The 11,644-nt window shown below is 40.5% G+C and overlaps 1 protein-coding gene across 1 annotated transcript; it reads right to left on the minus strand.

Annotated features, from left to right (window-relative positions):
- Positions 1-3,968: 3,968 nt before the first annotated feature.
- On the minus strand, positions 3,969-10,688 carry LOC124140163 (isoleucine--tRNA ligase, cytoplasmic-like). Its single transcript, XM_046507576.2, has 6 exons — positions 10,583-10,688; positions 8,408-8,503; positions 7,855-7,986; positions 6,937-7,185; positions 5,655-5,942; positions 3,969-4,705 (listed from the first exon to the last, which is right to left on the minus strand). Exons 2-5 carry the CDS (start codon positions 8,465-8,467, stop codon positions 5,691-5,693), a joined length of 693 nt encoding a protein of 230 aa, XP_046363532.1. The 5' UTR covers positions 8,468-8,503; positions 10,583-10,688; the 3' UTR covers positions 3,969-4,705; positions 5,655-5,690.
- Between the last annotated feature and the right edge of the window lie 956 nt (positions 10,689-11,644).

Genomic DNA, 11,644 nt, shown 5'->3' on the forward strand with positions numbered 1-11,644 from the left:
ACGTGGAAGAGTGGCATGCTAGGGTGAAGAAGATCAGCACATCACATCCTATCTTGTGTAAGTTTAAAGACATACTGAAGAGAGCGCAGGAACACACCGAGACAACAACCCTTCAACTGCTGGCTGGGGGCAAACAACCACCAAGAAAGAAGTTCTGGCAACTGGCCTGGAGTCACCTCGCCACCATGCAGATTGTGTTTCCCGTGTATAGGGGTTATGAACATGCTTGTCGTAAGAGGCGACTAATGGGATCGGGTGGTCAGACTCGCTGACTTGTTTGATACATGTCATCGATCCCAATTGCGTAGATCGATGCTCATGATGTCAATCACTGGATTGTCTGGGCCAGACTCGATTATTTTACAGACCGCCGTCATATAGCTGGAATGTTGCTGAGTGCGGCGTTAAACAACAAACAAACAAACAAACCATCTGAAAATATGAGGTCCAAAAGTACTTCCATTATACATGTCTTGGACACTGCAGAAAGACTTTTAAAAACTCAACAGAGAAGCCATAAGTACTTTATTATTTTTCGTGGTTGTACTGCTTTTGGTGCTTTGTTTTTCTAATTCATCCATAAGTAGTTTATTTTTGGTGTTTTATCAACTTTAGATATTTTCATGGTTTTCATTTTCTTCATTGATAGAGTTTCTTTTGTTCCTGTAAGATCACATGTCCGCGAATTGTTTCCTCTCCGTTGTCATCGATTGACTAGTTTATTTATGAGTTAACTTGTGTAAATTCTGTTTTCTAAGTTACAGAAGTAACTACATCTGTTTTCTCCCCCTCTTCCTTCCTCTTGATGAGTGTGCATTCCTTTAGATTCTTCATTTGTTCTAAATCTTTTTTTTTGTATTTTCATAATTCAGCTACATTTTCTTCATCAATGCTTTGAAAATGATCTTTTAACTTATTTTCTAACTATTGGGTTTATTTTGGTTTACAACAGTTTTGTATTTTTTTCTTTTTGTCCCTTTTTAAGTGTGAACCTGTTTCAGTTCTCGCTATCGCTAAACAATAATCCGAGGACATCCCACTACGGGTCTGAACGACCTTTAGTCCGAGAGACCATGAACATTAACACCCTACTCAGACCAGTCCTGCGTCAGACAGGGTAACAAGTGCCATCTTTTAACGCCTTTGGGTATGACGCTTCCGGGGATCCAATCCCCACCTTCCGCTCTCCGGGCAAACTCTCTATACCCACTCGAGGTCAATGTTTGAACGAAACGCTGATTATTTCTTTGAAAAATATCTACGGCCAAGTATGTCGCCATCTTGAAAGAAGATAACATAAATTTGTGCTAACTGAGATTTACGACATTCTTACGATATATTAAAATAAGGGCTGTAGTAGATTCTAAAATAGCCTACCACAGTATACAATAGATTTACGATAATCTTAGTGCTAAGGTCGTTTCGAAAATCTAGGCCCAGAAACTATTATTTACAGACTTTCGGACAGACAGCAGAACGATCAATTTTACTTCTGCAGACATCTGAGTTAAAGGGAGCGACTTAAAATTCAACGTCGCATCTTGGAGGCATCTGAAGTCATCTGTGTGTCGCCTGGTGTACATAATGCATGTTACTCTTCAAATGTCTGACGTCATCTGTGTGTTGACATGAAGTAATATTTTCCCCTGATAACAATATCCCTTTTAAGTATGGCTGCTATTTCTGAACACAAAAATCACTTGAGTCCAGTCCCAAGATGACACACGTAGGTCAAAGGTTCAGTAGCGAGTAAACCCTCAACGTGCCCGGATGACGGCCTCCACCCTAGCCTGTGTCTCATCCCTCCAGTCAGACGCCTGATCTGCTTAATGGGTAACTACAGTTACGCCCAATGCAAAGCTACTTCCAATTCAACGGCTGTTACTGTCTGGAGATCGCTGTCACTGTCTGGGTGAGATTTGGTGGTGAGTGGGTGGTTGTCGAAATGGGGTTCCAGGACGTCTCAGATGTACTGATTCCCTGTGATGTTGCATTGTGTGGTGACCAGGTGTATAGTCGTATTCCTGTCTCCAAACCCTCAGTCGCCCATCCGTGACAGGGAGCAGAAACCTGCTTTCGTCCCACCAACGGCATTTCCCCCAGGTTCTCAGATAACAATTCTTGCGGCTCAAGCGGCTCCTCGAGTTTTTGTTGGACAGGTCTCTATTGGGTAGCCATTTGTCGTTTCAAGTTGGTTGGTTGGTTTGTTTTTTAACGCCGCACTCGGCAATATTACAGCTATATGACGGCGGTCTGTAAATAATCGAGTTTGGACCAGACAATCCAATTCCAGTGTGGAGTGAGTGAATGCTGTTTTACGCCACTGTCAGTATCCCTGCAGTGTGACCTGATTGTGAAAAACAATCTGGGCCAGGCAGACCAACATCCCACACGGATCCATGCCATCAAGCTCGGGTAACACACAGCTTGTCCAACTGATTTGATTTGATTTGCCCCATGACGAGAAAGGGATACGCGGGGCCCAAACACAATAAACAAGTGTTCTATTATCTACATATTCTATCACGCTTTATTGAGAGTGACTTGTAAGGTAATTACAGTGACACATTTCGGTGATACCTTAACCTATAGTTCAGTGAAAAGTGATCTCAAGAAGTTCCAATTAAAATAGTGGCATAGTCTTTTTCTCAACCCAGTGATCCAATACCCTTCTCTCTATATGAATAGAGTGAAATGTGATCACAGAAATGTACCCTACCTACTATCATGTCCTATTTCATTGAAAAACTCAATGCATCAGCAATTATACCATCTTGTGTTCTCAGTATGACTTCAACTTTGCAAAAGCTTCTTTAAAAAAACTCCCTTATGTCTTTATTGCACAATATTTTACACGATACATTTTTGTCTTGTCCAGCGGTAGAAACTAACACTAGTCCACTAGTCCTTATAATGATAACATATAGCAAAACCCTTAATAACTACTAATTTTTACTAGTCCTTATGAAACCTTAACTACTGGGCAGTTTGGTAAGGACTACAGGACTAGTGCCAGTTTCTAACGCTGCTTGTCTAAGAATCCAGAGAGTCATTTTTAATAGACTTAAATTCCTGTGAAGTGAGTCAACAGCTGGCATCTAAGACAAACAATAACCCATGTTACATAGCACTAAGATAACACATATTAATATGGCAAACAATAGAACTAGTGCTTTAAAACTCTATCGTATGAGTTGAGTTATCCTATAAAGTAGACATTATTCTTAAGTAGACAATGTGAGCTGTAGCTATAATTACACTTCTAATTGTTCAAATCATTTGGAGGTAGTGGAGTGGTTAACACGTCCACCTGTCACAACAAAGGTCTGGGTTTGATTCCTCACATGGGTCCAAAGTTTGAAGCCCATTTCTGGTGTCCTACCCTGATATTGATGGAATATTGCTAAAATGACGTAAAAACCAACTCACTCACTCAAAACACTTTTCTTAAAGATTATAGGATTTGATGGTTAACATTCAAATTTTGTTTTTTAAAAAGCTTAATCTTTGGTAAAGAAATATTTTTAAATCTCAATACTAAGGGATTACATTACTCTCATTGTTTTGTACTATGAATGTTCTTAATCAGTCAATTGAGTTTACTTGTCTTTGAAAACGTTAGTGCTGTACCAGAATAAATTATCTTTATGTACAAAACATATACAAACAAAAACTTCCCATGAACATGATGAAGTTCAATAATACAATAAACACTCTAAAAATGTGAAATTTTACTTTCTGACAAACAATTTATTAAACCTAGAATAGGTTTGGAAGTATCCATCAAATGCGTGATGAGTGATGAGTGATGAGTGAGTGAGTGAGTTGGGTTTAACGCCGCTTTTAACAGTAGTCCAGTTATATCACGGTGTGTTAGCTTAATGTGGGAGGAAAGCCCGAAATGATGCAGGTCTCAGACGTTTACCACTTCGGTGAAACCCACGAGCAGGGTATGGTGCTGACAAACCTAGAAACATAATCGGGGCGAACCAGGATTCAAACCCACAATCACAGGTGTCTGGCGTGCCCAAGGAACGCAACTCTGCAGTGCGAATGGTGGCGCCTTAGACGACTGGGCCACCAGTGCCCCCGATGAGTTAACAAGTGATAAATATAATCATTCACTGATTCAGATATACCTAAATCTTAACGTTTATACATCTTTTAATGAGAGTGAGGTTTTGTTTTGTTTTCAGTGTTATTTCAGCAAAACGGTGGGTGCCAACTTCAAAAGGTAATTAACATGTGACCATGTAAGGAATCAAACCTGGTACTTCTATTTGACATGCGAGTGCCTTAATCACTATGCCAGAATCCCCAAACATCTTTGTCATACTGTCCCAGAATAGAACACAAACATACCTCCATCATGGTGTAGAGTAATTTGTTTGTCTGACGCGCCAGTTCGTTGATTTAGGAATAAATCACATGAGCAATTAATCAAACTTCAAATTGTAAAGGGCGCAAATCAAAGATAGTAATTGTCTAAGTTATGATATCATAAATTAAATAACAAAATAAACAATTCCATCCGTCAGTATGTTGCTACACTGATTCCATGTCCACATTAACTGATGATGGCGTATAGCGTTTCACTGTGTAGACTCAGCACCTCTTTCACTGTTGCCGACGTTAAGGCTCCCTTGTTGTCTCTTGTTTTGCTGACCGTCACAGTAGAACTGTTGACACCGAAAACAGCTCTAACCTGGAACCCAGAACAATATTTTCTGTACCCATAATAAACTTTGTCATCATAGATGTTTTCCTACATAGAAATTCAGAAATAGCCACTTTTATAAAAAAATACCATTTTCAGACAAAACCAGTATAGTTGGTTGGTTGGTTTGTTGTTTAACGCCGCACTCAGTAATATTACAGCTTTATGATGGCGGTCTGTAAATAATGGAGTCTGGACCAGACAATCCAGTGATTAATATCATGAGCATCGATCCATGCAATTGGAATCGATTACATGCTTCAACCAAGTCAGTGAGCCTTACCACCCGATCCTGTTAGTCGCCTTTTACGACAAGCATAGTCACCTTTAAGGCAAGCATGGGTTGCTGAAGACCTATTCTATCCCGGAATCTTCACGGGTACAAAACCAGTATAATTAAAATCAGATCTGTTTCTCTGATACATCTGCATGAACATCTGACAACCCCTTCAAAGGATGTCGCAAAAACTGACGGCCAATTCTAAATGAAAGACATGTGGGTTCTTGAGACCATCAAAAGTCAGCTTTCCAACGTGATTCAAGTTCATATATTTACCACTACAAATTTTAATTTTTAAAATAGAATATCCACAGAGTACACAAATTTTTATTTGATGGTACTCATGTTTGGTTGTAGTTGCTATAGCAATCAGAAATGACAGGGTGTTTACAATATTCACAACGTAATTGTGCAGCCTTTATTGTTAACATTCAGAACTAGCTGCTTCACTCACTTATATCTAAAATTTAGAAGCCTCAACGCTTATTGCCTCTTCACTGACATGACCTCCTTTGGGGGCAATGTGAGACTTTCATGCAGAGAGGAATTGTATCTGTGTAAAATATGTGATTATATGGGGAATGAGACAGAACATAAGTATAGAAAAATGTAAGGATATATATTGATAATGAAAAGGATATGAACAAAGTAACTCACCTGGTCTACAAGTTGGTCTACAGAAAGGGTATCACCTCAAGGGTTCTCTAAGAGTAATGTCCCCTTCTCAGCCTTGCCTTCTGACCTGATGACCTCAACATTAGCAAAGTGACACACTGGTGTGGTGACCCCTGCTGGTGTTGGACCTGACTGATTGGATGAACCAGATATATAAAGTGTTCGCGTGGAGTAGTCGGCCATCTTGGAATCGGGTGAAAACTGTTTTGTGCGAGCAGCATCTTCGAACACCTTCACTGTCTGTCCCCGAACTCCAAACACCCTTTGTGCCTGTTGTGACAAGTAGCAAAATGAAAGATTGCATCGATAATAAAACACTGCCATCAGAAATATTAAGCATTTTTGTTTATGGCTCTGAGCCAAAAAGATAAAAATAATTAAACAATTGTTGAAAATTATTTTATTTAATATCTCCTGATTTGATGGATCAGAAAAGTAAAAATATTTTGTTCCACTACAAAAATAATATTAGGATTTATTATTGAGAGTCCACCCACTGCTAACAACTAAATCTCCCAATGGTATGGATTGTTTCTCATATCTCAATCACTGATTTGTCTGGTACAGACGCAATTTATTTACAGGCCAATGTCATGTAGCTGGAGTATATAAATCCACTCCAAGTGGGCATTGTGACCAACCAACTCTCGTTGCAGTCACACTTCACCATATGCATCAGGATATATTCTCCAAACAAATCTATAGGTTTCACAAGTTTGGATACTTACACAAAGACCGAGATCATGAATTTGAAACATTTGGTTTAATGGTGTCTTATTCTTGTAAACTGACGCCAAAACATGTATCATATTTTATTACGCATAACACTTACTTAATGCATATCAAACTTCACATTGATAGATGCAGAAATGACAGATGTTAAAAAATGATATTTCAATATGGCTGCCTCGGCAGCCATGTCTAATATCAGATCAGAACTGAGCACAATTCAGAGACACAATAGCTGGGATCCTTCATGCAAAGTTTCAGCTTCAAAGCCTTGTAGTTTCAGGGACCAGGGACCAGGGATGAGCAACATTCCTTGCCATCAAGTTGAACAGATTTGTAAGACATTGGACTCAGAACTCATACAATTAAAAACATTAGTTAAACTACCATAAGCCCAAATCCCTTTTCAGTGATGATATAGTCTGATGAGCTTCTAAATGAATCAACTCAAATAAGTCAAACTAAATCACACAACTAATTTTGATCAGCAAATAACTCTCAAGTGAAATCCAAGAATTTCTAAACACAAGCCTACCTCAGCTGCCAAGTCTTTTGCAGCCAGTGGGAAGCTCCCGACAGGGTTCTCCAACAGTAATGTGCCTTGTCTGCCAGTGAAACCCTCTTGGGCAACTGCTCCTAACAGCGTCAGGTTTAGAAACCTACAATTAGGCTTCACACCATTCTTGACAGGAGCCGGAGCAAGATGTGATGTTGTGGAGCTTGAAGGAGCTCCTGATGCAGTGCCTCGTCTTACGATGGCTAGTTCTATCTTGTCAGACTTGATTTGGAATGAACAGAGCAACAGTATGTAACCAACCAAATGATTTACAGGATGTAAAATAGTGCTCCCATACTCTAAAAAGTGTCACTGCACTGTAGTACGTCAAATTCACTTTCAGAAGAGGGACTTGGATTGGTTGTTGATATCTAGTTGATGAGCCAGAGAAATTCTGGCTCAGACAATAAAAGTAGAAATTGGGATGGTGGTCATTAAAGTTTTGGAATTCACTGACTGGAACCGCCATTAGCATGGACTGGAACACCAACATTTATAGAAGAAGCCCCATAAATCCAAAACAGACAGGCCGAGGTAAATCTCCTATTTGGATAACGAGTGTACCGGTGTTCAAAATTAAGCATGAAACTTGCCCTAACCCTAATAACATATAACGAAAGAGGGTTCCCTACACTCAATTGCTTCAAGGGCGGATCCAGAGGGGGGATCCAGAGGGGGGATCCAGAGGGGGGGTCCAGTTGTCCGCCCCCCCACCGCCCCCTTAAAAACCAAATGTAGTATGTTGAGGCAGAAAAATTGACAGAGAGAATTTTGATATTTTGGACCCCTCCCTTTTAAAAATGCTGGATCCGCCCTTGAGCTTGAGTGGCAAACCTGAAATTTCAGACACTTTGAGACGCTGTTTAATAATATAATGGGTGTCTGCATGACCCTTACCTCTGAGCTCTCCTTGATGAGTTGTTCCCCCTGGGTGGAGAAGATGAAGTCGGAGAACTCGCTGATGATACGAGTTAAGTTTGACGAGGCCTGGTAGAACACGGTGATCTCATCTTGGGGAGCCAGATTTGCCTGAAGAGCAGTATGAGATCATTCAACACTAGATTATCTTACATACATAGTAGTGTGTGACAGTGAGAAGGCCTGTTGTTTTTTCTTGTTTGTTTGGTGTTTTAAGGCAGACTTAACAATATTTCAGCTTTATGATGGCGGCCTGTAAATAATCAAGACTTGCAAGAATGACCCACTGACCCACTAAGTCACCTCTTGAACCAGCATATTAGGAACCTATTCTAACCCGGGATACCCATGGGGAGAGAGTGACAATGAGATTGTGAGGAGTAAGACTGTGAGAGGAGTAAGCGGGCATAAGATTGTTATAAAGTGCTCAAAAGTAAATAGTGTAAACAATGTGAAAGAGGGAGAATTTCTAATTTGATAGTCACAATTGAGAGTGAAAGTTTGTTATTGAGAGAATGGTATGAGGTTTCACCTTCTTCCTGAGTTTCTGTATACGGTTGATGACTTCTCTGGCCACCCCCTCATCCAACATGGACTGGTTCGGACTCACGTCCAGCAACACAAGGAGCTGAAACATGAAGCAACATCAGCATCAACAACCCGTAGATCAGAATTTCAGGGAGTCCAAAGTCAGGCTGGTACTACATGTCTACCACTTTGGCTGAAATATTTTTTGGGGTATTGTATTGACCAACCATGCAAGGATCAAAGAGTAAACTTGGGGTCCAAACCCACAATCAGGAAATCCTGACAGGACCAAGGCAGGTAATTCTACAAAGCAAACTCCAGCATCTTAGATGATTGTGGCATCTAGACCCATCCACACAGTCACTCACACCCAAAATACTATGTTGTCCACAATCAAAGTGCATCCAGTCTTACGCATTTTGAGTACTCATTGTTAGATGAATGAGTGAGTATGGTTTTACGCAGCTTTTAGCAATATTACAGCAACATCATGGCAGGAGACACCAGAAATGGGCTTCACACATTTTACCCACCTAGGGAACTGAACCCGGGTCTTAGGCGTGACAAGAAAACGTTTTAACCACTGGGCTACCAAACCGCCCCGGCATTGTTAGATACTTGAACAGAATATGTTCTTCAAAGAACATAAACTATCTATAGAAAATATTATTCTAAAATAGGACGGACATACAGGAAGTAAAATAACAGACAGACAACAACATGACGTGCATGAACATGGTTAATTAAGTTTTTTTGGTTGTGGTGGTCAGGTACCGTACATTCAACTCCTGGATGATATTGACAAATGGCAGATTGAAAACACGGTAAGATTATCTCCTAAATCAATGTAGAGCTAGGTTACCTTTAGATTTAACCACGCTAATTTGAATTTGAAACCGAACGTGGACTTGAGGTTTTCAAATTTTAAATTTAGAGAGGTTAAATCAACAGGTAACCTAGCTCTACATAAAAAACACAGTGGGTTTATCTCCATTCTACCATGACTAAATAAAACGCAAACTCTTTGGTGTTAGGTAATACATTGAGTGAAGCGGCATGGAGTACATATATATAATCACCACAAAAAGAAACGTGAACCAAAGAAACATATAGAGAACTATGTACGTTAAGAAGAGATGTTTCCAAGGTGTACAATTAATGACAAAACTAACAATCAGTCAAGTGTTACCACAGAGTGTCTTTTTCTTATCACAATATGCTGCACATAATTTCCAAACTTTACAAGCTAATCCTGCACAAGACAAATGGTGCATTTCGAGTCATGGATCTATGACGTCACATGATGGTTTCATGAGCGTCTGTTCACACAACATAACTGTATGTTCGTTTGTGCGTCAAACCCATCAAGTACCTCTGGAATATGAGTAATTCTTCATATATTGACCAACAAATATGCAGTTCACGTTTCTTTTGTTGGTGACTATACATACACAAAAAGAAAATAGTTATTCAGTTGTGTATGCTCTGGTTATCTCACTGGTTATTTCTTCAGTTTTCTACTTGCCACAAAACAAAGATATCAAACAATCTGACAAGGAGTGTCACAGCAGGGATTCAGAGGTAACACAATGTATTGAACTTTCATCAGGTTAATATGTGATATTTAATCATGTGACGTGATATTTGTTTGCCTTTGAAACAGAAAAGTTACATAATTCTGCAAGATCTTTAGTGAAAATTAGGGTTTTATAAGTCTACAAATTTTGTCAATAAATCTTATATGCTGTTGCGTCCTGGCAAATGTTGAAAAAATATGTTGTTTCAGAGCTAATTAATGAAATGGATGTTTCACAATGTATGCAGAATCTTCCACATCTACATCAGTTTGTGTGTAGCTCTACACCACTGTCAGGCTGTACACACTTGAATCCGGGACAGACAAACCAGTGGTTGATATTATGAGCCAACTTCAGTGAAACCCACGAGCCTGGGTAAGGTGCTGACAAACCTAGAAACATAATCGGGGTGAACCGTATTTCGAACCCACAATCATAGCTTTCTGGCGTGCCCAAGGGATGCAACTCTGCACAGCGAATCGCGGCGCCTTAGACGACAATTGTGACAACTGATACATTGAGTTGCCTCTGAAGACAAGATAAGGCTACAGGGAACCCATTCTAACACAGGTCCTCATGGAGAATAGTGTACATAATCTCACCTGTACGATGTATTTCTCCAAGGACCTGATGTCCTCCAGGGCACTGGGGTCTTGATGGATGGCAACCACTTCCTTCAGTGGGTACTGTAGCAGACAAAAACACTTGATCAATCAGATCAAATCATCCATAGAACATTTAATCCTGACAATCTAAGTGAGTGAGTTAGTTGGGTTTAACGCCGCTTTTAACATTATTCCAGTTATATCAAGGCGTGTGTCAGCTTAATGTGGGAGGAAAGCCCAAAGTCATGCAGGTCCCAGACGTTTACCACTTTGGTGAAACCCACGAGCACAGGTATGGTGCTGACAAACCTAGAAACATAATCAGGGCGAACTGGGATTCAAGTGAGCGAGTGAGTGAGTATGGTTTTGCGCCGCTTTTAGCAACATTCCAGCAATATCACCGCGGGGGACACCAGAAATGGGCTTCACACATTGTACCCACGTCGGGAATCGACATGTGACCTGACAAGAGAACCTGTAACACAAGAACATGTGACCTGACAAGAGAACCTGTAACACAAGAACATGTGACCTGACAAGAGAACCTGTAACACAAGAACATGTGACCTGACAAGAGAACCTGTAACACAAGAACATGTGACCTGACAAGAGAACCTTAACACAAGAACATGTGACCTGACAAGAGAACCTTAACACAAAAACATGTGACCTGACAAGAGAACCTTAACACAAGAACATGTGACCTGACAAGAGGACCTGTAACACAAGAACATGTGACCTGACAAGAGTGAGTGAGTGAGTTGGGTTTAACGCCGCTTTTAACAGTATTCCAGTTATATCACGGCGTGTCAGCTTAATGTGGGAGGAAAGCCCGAAGTGATGCAGGTCTCAGACGTTTACCACTTCGGTGAAACCCACGAGCACGGGTATGGTGCTGACAAACCTAGAAACAAAATCAGGGCGAACCGGGATTCGAACCATCATAGGTTTCTGGCGTGCCCAAGGGACGCGACTCTGCACAGCGAATCGCGACGCCTTAGACGACTGGGCCACCAATGCCCCCTGACCTGACAAGAGAACCTTAACACAAGAACATGT

The sequence above is a fragment of the Haliotis rufescens genome, unplaced genomic scaffold (assembly GCF_023055435.1).
Source record: "Haliotis rufescens isolate VD_foot unplaced genomic scaffold, xgHalRufe1.0.p SCAF_23, whole genome shotgun sequence".
NCBI lineage: Eukaryota > Metazoa > Mollusca > Gastropoda > Lepetellida > Haliotidae > Haliotis > Haliotis rufescens.

Bases quoted from the DNA above. Each gene is read 5' to 3' on its own strand.
- LOC124140163 (XM_046507576.2), bottom strand. From the start codon at position 8,467: ATGTTGGATGAGGGGGTGGCCAGAGAAGTCATCAACCGTATACAGAAA. The intron at 7,186-7,854 runs GTAAGGGTCATG...TGTTCATTCCAA, and splicing joins TCATCAAGGAGAGCTCAGAG to ATCAAGTCTGACAAGATAGA. The intron at 5,943-6,936 runs GTAGGCTTGTGT...TTGTCACAACAG, and splicing joins CAAAAGACTTGGCAGCTGAG to GCACAAAGGGTGTTTGGAGT.